This window comes from Carcharhinus amblyrhynchos, chromosome 9, assembly GCF_965287045.1.
Source record: "Carcharhinus amblyrhynchos chromosome 9, sCarAmb.v2.hapA, whole genome shotgun sequence".
Taxonomy (NCBI): domain Eukaryota; kingdom Metazoa; phylum Chordata; class Chondrichthyes; order Carcharhiniformes; family Carcharhinidae; genus Carcharhinus; species Carcharhinus amblyrhynchos.
Window position 1 is genome coordinate 91,530,404 of NC_137332.1, and position 19,828 is coordinate 91,550,231.

The 19,828-nt window shown below is 42.6% G+C and overlaps 2 protein-coding genes across 5 annotated transcripts in view; one reads left to right on the forward strand and one right to left on the reverse strand.

Moving 5' to 3' along the window:
* LOC145348007 (uncharacterized) overlaps nt 1-19,828 on the forward strand; it is a 521,035-nt gene that overhangs the window by 456,114 nt on the left and 45,093 nt on the right. The window contains exons 2-3 of one of the 4 annotated variants that reach the window (XM_080196094.1): nt 4,912-5,001; nt 5,166-8,957. In XM_080196094.1, the coding sequence (XP_080052220.1) occupies nt 5,632-7,323 (1,692 nt within the window). In that variant the 5' untranslated portion in view covers nt 4,912-5,001; nt 5,166-5,631 and the 3' untranslated portion in view covers nt 7,324-8,957. Of the gene's footprint in view, nt 1-3,972; nt 4,065-4,911; nt 8,958-19,828 lie in introns of those variants that run through there. The other 3 variants (XM_080196095.1, XM_080196096.1, XM_080196100.1) reach the window with 3 other exon arrangements.
* The window catches only part of LOC145348075 (uncharacterized), a 38,426-nt gene that overhangs the window by 15,894 nt on the left and 2,704 nt on the right, over nt 1-19,828 (reverse strand). The gene's annotated exons all lie outside the window — the stretch shown is intronic.

The window sequence follows — 19,828 nt, forward strand, 5'->3', positions numbered from 1 at the left end:
ATTTAAGGCAGAGCTGAGAAGTATTTTCTCTCAGAGGATAGTGGTCACTTTGGAACACCCTTCCGCAAAAGGCAAAGGAAGCAGAGTCATTTGATATATTTAAGGCAGAGCTATATTAATTCTTGACAAGTGGGAACATGAATAGTTATTGGGGTAGCTGGGAACATGGAATTGAGTTTATAATCCAATCAGTCATAATCTTTTTGAATGGCAGAACAGGTTGCAGGGACCCAATGGCCTCCTGCTGCTCCGAATTAATGTGCTCATCTGTTTGTATGATGTTTGGTTACCCAGCCTCCTAGTGAACTGTTTTTTCTCCCTCCTTTCTTAATTAACAGTCGACCATTTGCCAACTTCCAATCTGATCAGATTATTCCTGAAAATAAGGAACATTAGAAAATCATAGCTTTACGTGCAGCCAGCCGATCTAATACCTCAATTTTAAGTTCATCCAATATCTGAAGAGCTTCCTCTTTCACTACAGCTTTGACAGCATCAACTTCCTTGTTAACGACTGATGTAAAGCACCCATTAAGTACCTCATCTAGCCTTTCCTATAGACACGAATCCTCGCTTTGCTCCCAAATTGACTCCACTCCATCTCTTCCTATTCATAGACCTATAGAAGTCCTTTGAATTTACAAGGAATTTAGCTGCCATTCTCTACTCACAGTCTCTCATCACTCCTCCTATTTCCTTTGCAACTTTCCTTCTGAACTTTCTATATTTAACTTGTTTCTCACCTGATTAATCTGACATCTGCTTCATCTTAGTCTTAAGCTCTTTAATCATCCACTTTGTTGAACTACTTTTTCTTCTTATGTCAATGAACACTGAGAGTACCCGAACAACTTCATCTTTAAAGGGGATTCACTGTTTCCTTAGTTTTGCCCACCAACCGTTGATTGCAGTTCATCCTGACAGATTTGTCAACCTCCTGAAGTTAACCCTACTACCATTCAGTATCTTTATTACAGACTGTTTCTTGTTCGATTCTATGTCTTATCTAATTTTTATGATCAGTTTTTCTTTTCACTGTTCCCTAGATGTTCTTTAGAACAGCAGCGAGGATAAATGAGTGGTAACAGCATTGAGATGGGAGCGGGTGCAGTGATTCAGAGCTCACCAACCACAACCAGAGATAAAGATTGTGGTGGGACATCAGCAAAGCATAGCTCAGATTGGATTAGAGGCAGCAGCAGTGGCAAAGTATAAGAGAGGAACAGAGAAGGAGAGAAGGAGATTGAGTGTGGTTGAAAGAGAAAGAGAGAGTGAGAGAGAGTGTAAGGAGCAGGGACTTGGCTTGGAGACACCAGCAGCGTCAGGAGTCAAACTATAAAGGAGAAATTAAGAATTCTCATTATTGTGACATGCCCATCAAAAGGGAGAGTGGGGAAACAGAAGCCAGAAGCGGTTAATAAGTTAAACTGAGCTTGGTAGCAGTGAGAGCTCAGGGTGTGGAAGCAGCAACTTGGAGGAGGGGAAATAATGACTTGAAACTTGTCCCTTCCCAGACTTGGAGGAAAAAAATCACACTTACATCTGTGGCAATGTGGAAACATCCTCTCCACATACAATGTGTCAAGACCCCTCAGGATCTTAAAGGTTTCAATCAAATCACGTCTGACTGTTATAAGCTCCAACAGACATAAGAACATAAGAAATAGGGGCAGGAGTAGGCCATCTAGCCCTTCGAGCCTGCCCCGCCATTCAATAAGATCATGGCTGATCTGTCGTGGCTCAGTTCCACTTTCCCGCCCTCTCCCCATAGCCCTTAATCCCCTCTCTTATCAAAAACCCATCAACCCGCGCCTTAAAAATATTTAGCGAGGCAGCCTCCACCACTTCAACGGGCAGAGAATTCCAGAGATTCACCACCCTTTGAGTGAAGAAGTTTCTCCTCAACTCCGTTCTAAACCGCCCCCCCTTTATCTTGAGGCTGTGCCCCCTAGTCCTACTGTCTTTTTTGAGCGGGAAGAGTCTCTCCACCTCTATCCTATCCATCCCATTCATCATCTTATACGTCTCAATGAGATCTCCCCTCATTCTTCTAAACTCTAACGAGTACAAGCCTAGTTTATTCAGCCTCTCCTCATAGCTCAACCCCCTCAACTCCGGTATCAGCCTAGTAAACCTCCTCTGCACTCCCTCCAAGGCCAAAATATCTTTGCGCAGGTGCGGCGCCCAAAACTGCACACAGTACTCCAGCTGCGGCCTCACCAATGCCCTATACAGCTGCAGCAAGACCTCCCTACTTTTATATTCAGACACACTGAAACTGCCCAACTCTTCCTCATAAAAGGGTTTCTGGGTTTCCTTCTAGTTATCAACCTCTGACAATTCCTGCAACCAACTCAGCCCCAAATAGTCTTTTGTCTGGATGTAACCCATGAGGTCAAGAGGGGGGTGGGGTACAGATAATAAACAAGTCTGGCCCTGAGTTACCTTGAGGTTTAGAAGCTTCGTATCAACATTGCAGGGTGTGTGTCTATCATCTGCCAGTGGCAGGAGGATGCCAACAAAAATGTTCCCTGACATTCTGAACCAACTAAATAGAAATAATCTTAACAGGTTAAAAGAAATACTCACCAGCTGTTCATCAACCAGCTCCTTCCCTTGTGCTGGTATCACCATCAATGTCTTTATTTATCTCTCTCTCTAAAGTTTGGTGTCCCTCACTATTGAGCTCTACAATTCAACTTAGTTTCTTTTTACATTTTTAAACTAATTTATTTATTGAGATTAAATTATAGGTTGGCTAATTTAGAAGTTTTACTTATATAATAGACAAGGTATAAAATATAATATTTAAGGTGAACCACACTGAAAATGGACATTGAAGTCCCCCACACAGAATATGTTCTACACCCTTGCCACCCTCCGAGCGGTGTTCAGTATGGAAGAGTACTGATTCATCAGGTGATGTGTTTAAAAGTATATTTAACTTGATTTCATGAGACTTCATGGGATCCAGAGTTGATGTTGAGGATTTCCAAGGTAACTCTCCTGACTGCACAGCACTGTGTTACCACCTCTGGCCTTCCAGTGGGACACCTAACGATGGTGATGGTGCTATCAGGGACATTGGTTTTAAGCCCTGATCAGTGAGCATGATTATGTTACACTGTTGTTGTTCTAATCTGTGGGAGAGCTCTCCCAATTTTGGCACAGGTCCACAGGGTCGACAAGGCTGGGTGCGCTCTCATAGTTTCTGGTGCCTAGGATGATACCGGGTGGTCTGTATGGTTTTGTTTCTTTTTATAGACTTTCTAGCAGTTTTTTTTGCACAACTAAGTGGCTGGCTGGGCCATTTCAGAGGGCTTTAAAGAGGGAGCCACATGATCTGGGGTCACCTATAGGCCAAACAAGGACAGCAGTTTTCTATGCCCGCCTCTATCTCCTGTACCCTCATTCCTCAGTTCCCCTTTCCCAGAAACCCTCACCTTTCCTCTGCCCCTTCGCCCTATCCCTCTGCTGTCCTCTTCTCCTCCGCTGCCCGCCCTCCTTCCCCCGCCCCGGTCCTCTCCCTCTTTCCCGTGTCCCCATTGCTCTCACCCCATGCCCCACTCCTCCCACCAGCCCCTTCACCCCACCCTAACACACACTCTCTCCTATTCATGTACTGATTCCACCACTGCCCACCATCTTTGCCTTGGATGTTGTGGAACTTCCTCTTCTGATCTGCTGTCAAACACATCCGAAGTTACACATCCCACACTGATGTTGTCAGTTTAAAAGTCTCTGAGGATGAAGAATGTTATTCCCACACTAGAAATCTCTGTCAAACATTTACCGCGGGAGCTGAGACAGCAGCTGTAATAAGTGAGGTTTTATTCAGATGGGACAATAACAAGTTTAAATCTCCACCTGATCTGCTGCTCAAAGTCACCTCCGTTTCCCTGGTCAGTTTCCCAAACTTCAGGAAACTCCTGTTACTCCAGAAATATTGTGATTGGCTGTGAGAGACGTCAATCAGAGAGCCCACCCACTCTGCCCATTCTCTCCTCTTCCTCTTTCACAGCTGCTTCACTTCCTGTAGGGACTGAAAACCAAGTCAGGAGATGGTGAGTGAAGGTGCAGAATTTATAATAATTACATTGCATCATATCCACACTAATGTTCAGGCAGTCTGACTATCCTGTGGGGAATCAGGTGTGGAAATGCCCCTTATGCTGTGTGAGAAGATCCAGCTGAGAGACCTGTTTACTCGGTGCTTTGTGCTGAGCTGTTTGATTGGAGCTGTGTGTTGGATATTGAGTGTGTTTATTGGAAGTATTTCCCTTCTGATTTACAGGCTGAGTTTTGTTGATGGGTCATTGCTGAATATGAGAAGGTGAGGTGTAATTATCTCGGAGGGACAGAGACGCGTTTATTAAAATGTCTTCTTTAACGATTGTACCTGAAGGCCTCGGTCCGATAGTCAAACACTATCGGATTTGATAGTGTTGCCCAGTGCTGTCTCTGACAGCTGAATTTGGGATGTGCAGTCTATCTAATTTCCCAGGATAAACTAGAACCCTGCTGCTATCAGCTACAATGAAACAATATTTTCCTTAACTTTTGAGCACTTCCTGCCCTATGTGTTTTTTCCAATACTTTTCATAGAATCCCTATTGTACAAAAGGAGGCAGTTTAGCTCATTGAGTCTGTCCTGAACACAATCTCACCCAGGCCCTATTCTGTAACCTGCTTATCCCCCTGACACTAAGGAGCAATCAACCTAACCTGCACATTTTGGAAACAAAGGGTAACATTTCAACATCTCCAATGAATTAATATCTCTCCTGAGTGTTTCTTAAATTAAGTACATGCCCTAAGAGTAAAACTGGACTTTCCCTGCCTGACTCAAGCTCAAATGAATTGATAGACTGCTTTACACGCCACCTGATTGTCTTTTCCATTGCCCTCAAGGTGCCTGGGATGATGGGGCCTGGATTGAGGAAAGGAAGTAGCCACGTTGTCTGCTCTTGTCGACTATCCAATGTCGTGACTGGAAATAGAGTGCGTGTGACAGTCAAGTGAGGAAAAAGGGGAAAAGGGAGGATCTGATCCCGCACACAGGGGAATAGCAGACTGATGTTCACTATAGAACTGAGGAGTCAGCCTCTTCAGTCAAGGAGGAGAGGGAGTTGGAGGAAATCATGTTTCGTTTTCCTGTTTTACAGAAGGAACCTTACTACATCAGAGAATACAGAGGAGGGTAGACATCACAGATAGATCCTGACCATCATCCAAGGAACAACTGCATAACTATGAGAAGATATCCAATCCCTTCATAGCATTGCTCAACAGAGAGATCATCGGACAGTGAAACCATCATCTGGAAATCAGTTGGGTCAGGGGAGATTGGATATATCATCAGATCTGAAACTTATCAGTAGTGTGCAACATTCCATCAAAACCAACGATTCCGTAGGGTCGGTTGTGGGCAGTCAGGCTGAGGCTGGGAAGAAGTGTGAGTGAGTTCCAAGCGTGGTGAGAGTTTCAATCATTCATCAAGCCTCATGAATCATTGACAGCTTTCTACAAGTGAGAGGCTGGTCGTGTGTGAGGAGGGCTATACGGGCTCATAGGATCTCCAGAAACACAAGAGGCATCTTTAGGAATCACTGACAGGTCAAAGGCAGCCACATGGAAGATCAGCAATTCAAGTGTGAAGCGTTTGTCACATTTCCCAGCCTCCTCTTGCACCAGAGGATTCACACCGGAGTGAAATTGCTTAGATGTGAGGTGTGTGAAGCAACCTTCACCGATTCTTCCAATCTCCAGAGACACCAGCGCATTCACACAGGAGAGAAGCCATTTACGTGTGAGGTGTGCAACAAATCATTTGCGCAGTCAGCGAATCTCCGTGTACACCAACGTATTCACACTGGGGAGAAACCATTTAAGTGTGAGGTCTGCAACAAATCATTCTCTGACTCCTCGAACCTCCGCACACACCAACGCATTCACACCGGGGAGAAACCATTCAAGTGTGAGGTGTGTAACAAATCGTTCTCAGAATCATCGAAGCTCCTGCTCCATCAGACAGTCCACACAGGGGAGAAACCGTTCACATGTGTGGTGTGTAACAAATCATTCTCACGGTCTCAGAACCTCCGTGTGCACCAACGTATTCACACTGGGGAGAAACCATTCAAGTGCGAGGTGTGTGATAAATCATTCTCACAGTTAACAAATCTCCGTGCACACCAAAGCATTCACACTGGGGAGAGACCATTCAAGTGTGAGATGTGTGACAAAGCCTTCACTCAATTATCAAAGCTTCTGATCCACCAGGGTATCCACACAGGGGAGAAACCATTCACATGCGAGGTGTGTAACAAATCATTCTTGCAGTCATCGAGTCTCCGTGTCCACCAACGAATTCACACAGGGGAGAAACCATTCAAATGCGAGGTGTGCAACAAATCATTCTCTGATTCATCGGTGCTCTGTGGACACCAACGCATTCATACTGGGGAGAAGCCATTCACGTGTGAGGTGTGTGACAAATCATTCTCACGGTCAACAGAGCTCCGTGTCCACCATCGCATTCACACAGGGGAGAAACCATTCACATGTGAAGTGTGTGACAAATCATTCACACGGTCATCAGAGCTCTGCAGACACCGACGCATTCACACTGGAGAAAAACCATTTGTGTGCAAGTTGTGTGACAAATCATTTTCAAATTCCTCACATCTCCGCACACACCAACGTATGCACACAGGGGAGAAACCATTCAAATGTGACGTGTGCGACAAATCATTCTCAAATTCATCGCATCTATGCACACACCAACGCATTCACACAGGTGAGAAACCATTCACATGTGAGGTGTGTGACAAATCATTCTCACGTTCATCAGAGCTCTGCCGACACCAACGCATACACACAGGGGAGAAACCATTTATGTGCGAGATGTGCTACAAATCGTTCTCAAATTCAACGCACCTCCGCACACACCAACGTATTCACACAGGAGAAAAGCCATTCATGTGTGAGGTGTGTGATAAATCATTCTCTGATTCATCACATCTTCGAACACACCAGCGTATTCACACAGGGGAGAAACCATTCGTATGTGAAGTGTGTGACAAATCATTCTCACGGCCAGCAAGCCTCCGCATACACCATCGCAGTCACACAGGAGAAAAACCATTCACGTGTGTGGTGTGTGATAAATCATTCTCACAATCCCGAACCCTCCGTGTACACCAACGCATTCACACGGGAGAGAAACCATTCACGTGCGACGTGTGTAACAAATCATTCTTACAGCCTCGAACCCTCCGTGCGCACCAGCGCATTCACATGGGGGTCACCATTCAAGTGTGAGGTACTTGATAAAGCTTCACAAAGTTTTCAAAGCTCCTGGTCCAGCAGACTGACCATTGAAGTGTGAGGTGTGCAATAACTCGTTCTTACCGTCATGATGTGGGTGATGCTGGCTTAGCCAGCATTTATCGCCCATCCCAAATTGCTCGAGGGGGCACAAGAGTCAACCACATTGAGTCTTGTGTAGCCCATCCCAGGTGAGGATAGCAGATTTCTGTCCCTGAAGGGCATTAGTGAACCTGATGGGTTTTTATGACAATTGACAATGGTTTCATCGTCATCATTAGAATTGTTAATACCAAATATTTGGTGAATTGAAAATTTCACCGTCTACCATGGTGGGATATGAACCCTGCTGCCTCGAGAATTAGCCCAGGTCTCTGGATTACTAGTCCGTAGACTATACCACTATGCCACTGCCTTCCCTGTATGCCACTGTCTCCATTTAGACTCCGCCTCCATCAGAACATCTGCACAGGTAGTAATCATTCGGCTGAAGTTTGCATTGAAGCTTCTTTTGATGTCTGAGATGTGAGATAGCAGTGTGAGTTCAGTTGGACAGCTTTCTCACATTTGTTAGAACTCCTGGAACATCAGTGAACCCACACAGGCATGACCAAACCAAATTATTAACCAATTTGTTGTCAGAGTGTGAATCTTTGCACAACGTTACTGTAAAGGATGTTCAGTGTGGTATTGGGACACAGAACAAGAAGCAGCTTTCGCTCATCAAACAACTAGTGACAACAACGCCAGTGCTGAGGTACTATGATGACAATGATGAAGTCACCCTGCATTGAGATGCCAGTGAAACAGGACTTGGAACAACCAGCTGTGTTTGTATCCAGAGTATTAACACAAACTGAACGATGCTATATGCAGATTGAGAAAAAGTGCAAGGGTATTGTCTTGTGATCATTTCAACATTTACCTGTTTGGGGGAGAGAAAGTGATGGTAGAGTCTGACCACAAATCACTTCAAAGCATCCTTCTCAAACTGCTTCTATCTCCAAGTTGTTTACAAAGACTGTTACTTCATTTGTAGGAATATTATTTGGGAGTGAAGAACTCAACACTTTAAAGATCATATGCGTAATGTGTGTGCAGGGACGGAGAAAATTGGAACACACTAAAAAGAACAAAGTTTTTTGTGTCTGTGTGATAATTTTCTTTATGGACTATTATATGGAGTAACTTGTAAACAAAAAGGGGCTGTTTTCTAAATCCCTTTATACGCTATGGATCCCATAGTAATGTGACCTCTGATGTCATCATATGTAAACAAAGTTTTTTAAGGAAAGTAATCATGTTACACACTGCATGAAACATTGTTTAAAGTTTGAATTGTTCCAAATATTTCTGGAGTACCATGGGTTTACTGAAGCTTGGAAAACTGACAGGTGAAACGAAGATGACTTTGAGCAGAGTGGATCAATGGGAATTTAAACTTGTCATTGTCCCATCTGAGTAAAGCCTCACTTATTACAGCTACTGTCTCAGCTCCCCCGGTAAATGTTTGATAGAGATTTCTAGTATGGAAATAGCACTCTTCATCCTCAGAGGTTTTAAAATTGAATAATCCAGTAATTGGTGAGATGTTTAAGTAATGTAAATAAACCAGTTTTGATTTTGAACTAGTTTCATCTCTGCAATGTTTTGAGAGAAAGAAGGTATTCAAGATACACAGCAAACTAATGAATACATAACACTGTGTATGTGACACAACTTGCAAATGCTAGATCATGTATTATTTAATGAGAAGGGGTTATTTGGATAAATAACTTTGTAGCCTGTCATATTAATGTGACCTAATGTTATCATATGTAAATAAAGGTTTGAGACAGGAACCATTTTACACACCATGCAAAACATTGTTTAAAATTCTGGAAAGTGGGATTACTGTCGATGTAGCGTAGTTTGTTGCTGCAGACTCAATAGGCTGAAGAGCCTCTTGTACTGCATGACTCTGACTCAAATTGCTCCAAATATTCTTGGAGTAACACAAGTTTCCTGAAGCTTGGGAAACTTACCAGTGAAGTAAGATGATTTTGAGCAGATGAGGTGGGGATTTAAACTTGTTATTGTTCCATCTGAATAAAACCTCACTTATTGCAGCTGCTGTCTGAGTTTCCCTGGTAAAATGTCTGACAGATTTCTAGAGTGGGAATAGCATTCTTCAACCTCGTAGCTTTCAAACTGACATCATCAGTGTTGGATGTGTAGCCTCGGATATGTTTGACAGCAGCTCAGAAGAAACCCACAGCATCTAAGTTAGCAATGATATGTGATGGTGGGATCAGCACATGCACGAGAGAGAGGATACAGGGAAAAGAGGCAGTAATTTTCCCCTGGCTGTCCTGTCTCTCAACAGTTGAGAAGGTAGTTCGAATTAGTAAAAACTGACTTCTTTAGTTAAAATCTAACAAAAATCCATTAAAATCATTAATGGTTTATTAATACCACAAAGTCAAAGAAGCCATTTATAAATTAACAATACTGACTTCTTCAACTATCTTGTACCTGCGTTATTGTAATACTGTACTCAAATTAATTCAAAACCTATAACAGGCTTTAGACCATAAGATCATAAGCTGCAGGAGCAGAAGTAGGCATTCGGCCCATCGAGTTTGCTCTGTCATTTAATGAAATCATGACTGATCTGATATGATTATTCATAATCCACTTTCGCACTTTATAACCACAACCTTGATTCCCTTACTGAATAAAAATCTGTCTGTCTCCATGTTGAAAATGCTCAATGACTTATCTCTACAGCCCTATGAGGTAAAGAATTCCACAAACTCACTACCCTTAGAAGGTACTTTGAGATTATGCTCTCTGGTCCTAGACTGTCCCACGGGGGAATCAACCTTTGAGCATCTACTCTGTCAAGTCCCCTGAGAATCGTAAACATCTCAATAAGGTCACCTCTCATTCTTCTAAACTCCAATGAGAAGAGGCCCAACCTACTCACATAAGGAAAAATCATAAGAGCGGCATGGTATCAGAGTGGTTAGCACTGCTGTTTCACAGCACCAGAGACCTGTGTTTATTCTCGGCTTGGGTCACTGTCTGTGTGGAGTTTGCAAATTCTCCTTGTGTCTGCGTGGATTTCCTCCCACAGTCCAAAGATGTATGGGTTAGGTTGATTGGCCATGCTAAAAATTGCCCTTTAATGTCCTGAGATGCATAGGTTAGAGGGATTAGCGGGTGAAATGTGTAGGGATATGGGAGTAGGACCTGCGTGGGATTGTGGTCAGTGCAGACTCGATGGGCCAAATGGCCTCTTTCTGCACTGTAGGGTTTTCATGATTATATGATAACAATCTGGGATCGACCGAGTGAACTTCTCTGGACTATCTCCAATGCCAATATAAGTTTCCTTAGATAAAAAAACTTCGCAGTATTACAGTTTGGTCTAACAAGTGCCTTGCATAGTGTTAGCAAAAGTTCCCTATGTTTACACTCCATTCCCCTTAAATTAAAAATAATTTTTTGATAAGTTTTTACTTTCTGCACATAATAAACAACAGGAATGATTCATTGATTTTGAGGAATGTTAATTTTAAACTCTCAATTTTGTAAAGGTGAGCAGTTTTCAATTACAATTGAGGACATTGCAAGAAAATGCCATGAGACAGGAACATCAAGACACTGAGGTCTCTAGTTCTAATGAAAAGAGATTTGTTCAAAATCAGATTAAACCTGTAAAGAAGCCATTGTTATTTCTGAGAGATACATTGCTGAACTTTTGAACTGGATCTCATCAACTGGAAGATGCAATTAAAAAGCAATCAAATCAGTTCAATGACAGTAGGACCAATGGCCTGTGACACTGGGGTCAGAATAGAACAGAAATATAAAATCTTCTAAAATTGAGGGGATTGCAAGGGAAAGGCTAAAGATTTAAGAAAGTACAAACAGACGTTTCAATAAATGAAGGGGTAACGAAGAAGACAGATGAGGGCAGTGCAGTTGATGTTGTCTACATGGACTTTAGCAAGGTCTCTGATAAGGTACTGCATGGTAGGGTGTTGCATAAGGTTAAATTTCACAGGATCCAGGGTGAGGTAGCTAAATGGATACAAAATTGGCTTGATGACAGAAGACAAAGGGTGAATGAAAAGGGTTGTTTTTCAAACTGGAGACCTGTGACCAGCAGAGTGCCTCAGAGATTGGTGCTGGGTCCACTGTTATTTGTCATTTATATTAATGATTTGGATGAGAATATAGGAGGCATGGTTAGTAAGTTTGCAGACAACGCTAAAATTGGTGGCATAGTGGACAGTGAAGAAGGTTATCTCGGATTGCAACGGGATCTTGATCAATTGGTCCTGTGGGCTGACGAATGGCATTTTGGTGGATTTGGTAGATTGGGCAAGACTTACTCAGTTAATGGTAGTGTGTTGGGGAGAGTTACAGAACAAAGAGATCTAGGGTACAGGTTTGTAGTTCCTTAAAAGTTGAGTCACAGGTGGACAGAGTGGTGAAGAAGGCATTAAGCATGCTTGGTTTCATTGGTCAGAATATTGAATACAGGAGTTGGGACATCTTGTTGAAGTTGTAGAAGACATTGATAATGCCACACTATGCTTCGAACACTGCAGCCAAAACAAAGTAAAAACAACCCTTGTCACAGTATTTTTTCTTCATCAATGACATCACCTAAGGTGATGAGCATGATTTTAAAAAAAGCTTACTGAAATGAACACTAACATCACAAATTGCTATTGTGCTGGATTAACAATCCAGAGATTCAGTGTTCAAATCCAACCTACAGAAAGTTATATACAAAGAATTACAGCGAGGAAACAGGCTATTCATCTGACTTGGTCTATGTCACTGTTTATGTTTCACATGAGCCTCCTCTCACCCCTCTTCATCTCATCTTATCAGCAGTCCTTCAGTTCCTTTCTCCCTCAGGTGTGGTTTCCGCCTTAGCATTTCCATTCCACGTAGTGAACTGAAGTAAAAAATCAATGAAATTTGTGGAATAGAATCTTAAATAAAAACATGAACACTTTCAGATTATTCTATCTACCAAATATTGTCCTTCAGGGAAGAGAACCTGCTACAACTGCTTGAGGGGCAAGGGGAGAGGGACACAGGATAGGGGGCACAGGAGCAAGAAGGGGTGCAGGCAAGTACCACAGGAACGATCAGGTCTGGGGGAAGATAGGACCTGTGCAGGCTAGGCAAGGACACCTAAACATAACTGGGACCAATTTCCTCACAGGGTGATTTGCTGGCACTATTGGAGAGGTTTTAAACTGATTGGGATGTGAGAAACAGGAAGACAGATTAGAGAGAAACACCAAGATATACAGTACTGGGAGAGACAGCACTAGAATAGGAAATAGTGAAAGATGGAGTTCAGAGCAAAGGGGGAAATAATCAAAGTCTAAATTATGGTCACAGTGCACGTTTGTGAATGCAGTGTGGCAGTGGCCTAATGTCACTGGACTAGTAATCCACAGACCCAGAGTTGGAGGACCTAGGTTGGAATCACACCATAGCAAATGGTGAAAATAGAGTTCAATAAAAATCTGGAATTAAAATCTGATGATGACTATGAAAACCCATCTTGTTCACTAATGTCCTTTAGGGAAGGAAATCATCCTTACCTGGTCTGGCCTACATGTCACTCCAGACCCACAGACTCCTAACTGCCTTTTGAAACGACCCAACAAACCAGTCAGTTCAAGGAAAATTAAGGATGTGTGATAAATGCTGGTGCAAATAATAAGCAAAAATATTGGTGAATTGCCAGCGCAGATCCCCACGGAGAAATATAATTTTGTGGCTGAAGGAGGCTGGGGCCAGGTATTCAACATTCCTGCATGTAAAGTATTCAGGAATGATAGTGAAGGAAAGGAGGCAGGATTTATGAAGGAGGACATTGCAGAATTGGAGAGAGAGGATGTCCCAGAGGGGTCAAGGACCGAATCTAATTGGCTTGAGGTCAGGAATAATAAAGGTGCAATTCCATTTCACGGTGTAACCTATAGGCCACCAACTAGTGGGAAAGATGTTTAGGAACAAAACTGCAAAAAAGTTAGAGAGGTGCAAGAACTATACAGCAGTTATAATACGAGATTTTAATTATCTAAATATAGGCTTAAAGTAATGGTGTAAAGGGCAGAGAGGGCTTGAGGAGTATTTTCCATAGTAATATGATTCCCTTCCAATGAGGAAGGAGGTATTACTGGACCTGGTTCTTCAGAATTAGGGATCCAAATGGATCAGCAGAAGAACATTTAGGAAACAGTGATCATTGTTTTGTAAGATTTAATTTGACTATGGAACAATCCAGTGTAAGAATAGTTAACTGGAGAAAGCCAACTTCAATGGGGTAAGAATGATCTGAACCAAATAAATTGGAGTCAAAGGTGGCAGTGAAACAGTAACAGAACAAAGGGCTGTCTTTAAAGAGGAGATAGATCAGGCAGAGTCAAGGTATATTCCCACAAAGGGCAAAGACATCCAGAGGTCCCTGGATGACAAAAGAGACAGAGATTAAGATGAAGGAGAAAAAGTGCATTTATGACCAATGTCAGATGGAGAATACATAGAAAACCTGGCTGACTATCGAAGGTTCGGAGGTGAATTGGAAAAGCAAATAAGAGGAGAGTATGAGAAGATTCTGGGAGGTTACATAAAAGGGAACCTAAAAGTCTTCAATAAGTAAATAAATAATGAAAGGATGGTAAAAGTGGGAGTGGGACCAATTAGGGATCAAACAGAGATTTCTGCCTGGAGAAAGGGGGTTTGGTTGAGGTATTAAATAAATATTTCACATCTCTCTTTGCAAAGGAAGAAGGTGTTGCTCAGGTAATGATGAAAGAGGAGTTTGTTCAGACCTTGATGTGGATGCATCTTGAGTGTTAAAAGATTTCTAGAATTCCCTCCATAAACATCTGCATCTTTATCCATCTCCCCTCTTTTAGCACACTCCTTAAATCCCACATCTTTAATCATGTTTTTAACAATCCCCTACTAATATCTCCTTCTTTGTCTCAATGTTAATTAGATTACATCTCTATGAAACACTTTGGGATGTCTGACTATATTGAAGTGTGATATTAAGTGCAAACTGTTGTCCTCTCACATTCCCTCTAATCCTCAAGGGACAGACCTGGAATACAGATTGTGGATGTTGATTGGCCTCTAGTGCTCTGTTCAAATACAGCATGTGTTGACCCAGACAGTGAATGTTGTGAGACAATGGAGACTGTAACAGCTGAGACACATCCTGCCCTCCCCCTGACTTCCCAGCTGAGCTCAATGATGAGGAACTGGATTCCTGGCTAATTCTCCCCTCCACAGACCCAAGAAACTAAGGCTAATTGAAGTCCCTCCATTACTACCCCAGGAACGGCTCCTTCCCCGAGTACTTTGCTGGTAGATCAGAAGCTGAAGCCTTTCTAACCACTGAGTATTTGATTGTCTTAGTCAGAGTGAGAGTCAGAGTCAGTGAGTGACTTGTACCTAATACTGCACTGAAAGGATGCTGACTTTATACAGGAGCTTTTATGCATATTGATGTCTTCTTTTGGTGATTATTGGAGATCTGGTCAAATGTTATATGGTCATGTTGGAAACAATTGGGCTGATGGTTGGAGACAGACACTGCTGAGCCAGACAGTGCTTTTGAAGGACAGCTCCCCTGTGTGAGTATTGGTGGGTAAACACCACAGACAACTCTCAGAGTAAAGGAAACAGATAAGCTGGCTCTAAGTCCATGTGGGGATATTGGGTTTTGGAAAGAGGGACACAGAGAGGGAGTAATTTTCTCCTCAGTCTCAAACACTGTCTGTATAGTTTTGGGGTGGCTAGAAGTAGATTTTGATAAAGGAGTCAGAACAATTGAGTTAATAACACAAGGTTAAGGAAGTTATTTATGACAATGGTTCTTCTGCTATGTTGTCCCTTCATTACTGTATCATTGTATTAAGATTAATTCAAAGCCTTGATTGAATCATGTAATTAATAAGTTAAAGGGAAACAGGAGTTAGTAGCAGGGTAGGCCATTTGGCCCTTTGAGACTGCTCTGATTTTTGATAAGCTTTCCTGTTTGCCTCCCATAACTCTGGACTAGGTATTTTATCAAAAAAAATCTAACTAAGCCCTAAATAAATTCAATGACCCAATCATTGTTTTCTGGGGATAAGAATTCTATCAGACTAACAATCTGCTGAGGAAAAGATATCTCCTCATCCCTGTCTTAAAGGGAGCTTCTCATTTTAAACCTGTGACTCCTTGTTCTAGAATCTTCCACATGAGAAAGCATCAACATACAATCCACCCTGTCAAGTTCTCTCAGGATCTTGTTTGTTTCAATAAGGTCACCTCTCATTCATCTAAATTCTAATGGGTCAAACATGTTCAACCTTTTCTGAAATGCTTCTAACACAATTATATTCTTATTTAAATAAGGAGATGAAAATTATACTCAGTATTCCAGATGTGGTCTCAGCAATATCCTGTACAGCTGCAGTAAAAGTTCCCCCTTTTACATTCCATTCCCCTCAGAATAAACACCAACAATCAGTTTGTCTTCCTAATTGCTTGCTGTACCTGCAGACTAATGATTTATGATTTGTGTAGTAGGACAACCAAATCCTTCTGTACAAATGAATTTTTCAATCTCTCTCCATTTCAATAGTATGCTGTTTTGTGTTTCTTCCTGTCAAACTTCGTAAGTTCATATTTTCCGATACTATACTCCATCTGTAAACATTTGCCCACTCTCTTTATCTATATCATTTTGTAGACTTAAGAACATAAGAACATAAGAAATAGGAGCAGGAGTAGGCCATCTAGCCCTTCGAGCCTGCCCCGCCATTCAATAAGATCATGGCTGATCTGTCGTGGCTCAGTTCCACTTTCCCGCCCTCTCCCCATAACCCTTAATCCCCTCTCTTATCAAGAACCCATCAACCCGCTTCTTAAAAATATTTAGCGAGGCAGCCTCCACCACTTCAACGGGCAGAGAATTCCAGAGATTCACCACCCTTTGAGTGAAGAAGTTCCTCCTCAACTCCGTTCTAAACCGCCTCCCCCTTATCTTGAGGCTGTGCCCCCTAGTCCTACTGTCTTTTTTGAGCGGGAAGAGTCTCTCCACCTCTATCCTATCCATCTCATTCATCATCTTATACGTCTCAATGAGATCTCCCCTAAACTCTAACGAGTACAAGCCTAGTTTATTCAGCCTCTCCTCATAGCTCAATCCCCTCAACTCCGGTATCAGCCTAGTAAACCTCCTCTGCACTCCCTCCAGGGCCAAAATATCCTTGCGCAGGTGCGGCGCCCAAAACTGCACACAGTACTCCAGCTGCGGCCTCACCAATGCCCTATACAGCTGCAGCAAGACCTCCCTACTTTTATATTCAATCCCCCTCTTCTTGAACTTCTCTTTAGAACTTACTTTCCAACCTATTATTCCCATGAAACTCATGTCCAAACTCCGTGGCCTGGGCCTCAGCACCTCCAACTGCGACTGGATCCTGATCTTCCAAACTCATAGACCACAATCAGTAAGGATAGGCAATGACATCTCCTCCATGATCATCCTCAACACTGGTGCCCCACAAGGCTGTGTTCTGAGCCCCCTACTATATTCCTTATACATCTATGACTGTATGGCCAAATTCTCCTCCAATTTGATTTTCAAGTTTGCTGACAACACCACCTTAATGGGTTGGATTTCAAACAATGATGAGACAGAGTACAGGACTGAGAGACAGAATCTGCTGAACTGGTGTGGCAACAATAATCTCTCCCTCAATGTCAACAAAGGAGATTGTCATTGACTTTGGAAGCGTAAAGAAAAACATGCCTCTTCTACATCAATGGGTTCAAGGTAGAAAGGGGCGAGAGCTTCAAGTTTTTAGGTGTCCAGATCACCAACAACCTCTCCTTGTCCCCCCATGCCGATACCATAATTAAGAAAGCCCACCAACGCCTCTACTTTCTCAGAAGATTAAGGAAATTTGGCAGCTACGACTCTCACCAACTTTAACAGATGCATCATAGAAAGCATTCTTTCTGGTTGAATCACAGCTTGGCTTGGCTCCTGCTCTGCCCAAGACCACCAGGAACTACAAAAGGTAGTGAATGTAGCCCAGTCCATCACGTAAACCAGCCTCCCATCCATTGAGTCTGTCTACACTTCCCGCTGCCTCGGCAAAGCAGCCAGTATAATTAAGGAGCCCACGCACCCCAGACGTTCTCTCTTCCACCTTCTTCTTTTGGGGAAAAGATACAAAAGTCTGAGGTCGCTTACCAACCGACTCAAGAACAGCTTCTTCCCTGATGCTGTCAGACTTTTGAATGGACTTACCTTGCATTAAGTTGATCCTTTTCTACACTCTAGCTGTGACTGTAACACTACATTCTGCACTCTCTCATTTCCTTCTCTATGAATGGTATGTTTTGTCTGCATAGCACACAAGAAACAATACTTTTCACTGTATGTGACAATAATAAGTCAAATCAAACCTATCTTGGTGTCATTAATAAAATTATCTACTAAATCATAAATTAGCTAGCACAGTGACTTGCCGTGCTCGGGGTGTAACCTGTACTTGCAGAGTGACTCTGTAACTGGAGAGAGTCTGTGACTCAGATTGACTCTCACAGAGAGTAACACCTACTCTTTGCCAGCCTCCTGCCCAAAGCCTGATGCCACACACCCCTCACCTCTTCCCTGATCCTATGTCCTTTCCAAGATTTGGGAGGTGACAACACATTCAAGGACTTTGGAGAGGAAATGGAAGTTAGAAATGGGTTGGTAGTTAGCAAGGGTGTGGTCAAAGGTGGCATTTTTTGAGAAGAGGGAATGATAACAGCAGATTGAAAGGAGTGACAGACAACATCTGAGGACAAACATGAAAGAGACAGAAACCCTCATCACATTTCAAAAGCACTGGAATATGAACTTGAAGGAATAATGTCTCCACAGTTAAAGTGGGGATGGAATAATTTCAAGCACTCAGAGAAGGTACAGCATGGGTTATATACAGTGAAGCTCCATCTAAACTGTCCCTGGAGTATGGAATAAACTCAAGTCATTCACACCGCCAGACCTTAATTTCATTGAATGTTATATTAGGGAGCAGGATTCTGGTGGAGGGAATCCTTGAAACACAGCACATCTAGTGGTTCAAAAGTACATTGCAGACCAGTATCACTGAGGAGTACCAGGGATTTTCAGACAGTCAATGATTGTTGAGGAGGTTGGCTCTGTTTGAGTCAGTGGGATTTAGGATGTTTGGGTTTTTTGTTCAATGTGGGGATCCTCTATCACTACCGAGTCTGTCGGTTATTCCTCGCTCCTGGAGCTGACCCACTTTTCTCCATTAGTTTTAATTTTCCTGACATCAGGAACTTTGCCACCTTTCACAGCTTCAGGAATCCAGGCACAAAGACAACACTGACACCTGCAGCTCAAACTAGTTAACACTTTAAATCAAATTAAAAACTTTCAAGCTGCTAGTTTACAGCCTTGAGACTTAACACCGCAAATGAATCTAATGCAACAGAAATATTATAAGTTGTCGGCTTGGAGTCAGAAAATTGTGGGTTCAAGTCTAACTCCAGAGTCTTGAGGATGGAGGCTGACACGTTGTTGTGGAACAGATGATGTATAAACATGCTTCCTGTGAACTGGAAATTATAAACCCATTGATGGAGAAAGTATATTAGCTCACAGCGACATTGACCAATGTGTTGTGTACAGGACTCTTACTGTATGCTTCTGAGTGTTTCAGTGAATAAAAATACACCATAATGACAAATCAAGTAGTTCGGGTAAGCCAAAAAAATGAATTTATCATGAGTTCCAACTCTACACAGAAGATTGATTAAAAGCAACAAACAACAATCCCATATTCAGCTTTTACACAAAACTTGAATTGACCAAAATAACAAAGTATCTGAAAACGAGTCAAGGTCTTTCCCAGAACATGAAATGAATCTTGGAAGACTGTAAGGTGAACATACCACACCGTTATTACATTGCGATACGATGGGCTGAGAGAACTCAGGTCTGTAGAAACATAGGGCAGAATTTTCGCATATGCGCGCTGCGGGAACTATAGTGGGTGGGACATGGAAAGATTCATTGACCCCGGGTGAGATTTTCCAGCTTTGGGGCGAGCATGGCTGGAAAATCCTGCCCTTACCCTCACCATTCTTAGGATAGGAGTCCTTCCAGACAGGAGTACAAACATTACCCATGGTATCAGTCAAACACCTGAAGTGGATCTGTCTGACATCTACAATGAAAGCAGGATCTGATTTTACCCCATACCCACTCCTGAGAGCTGACTCACTTTACTAGCACAGGAGCATGACATTAGAGTTTGAGCTAAGGTTTTCAGGGCTGGTGTTGGGAATAGTTGGGAAAGCAGGTAGAGCAGGAGTCCATGAGTCTATCCAACAATAATTCAATTCTTAATACTAATGAAAGTAATATTTGATCTGGGAGTGCAGCCAGAGCCAA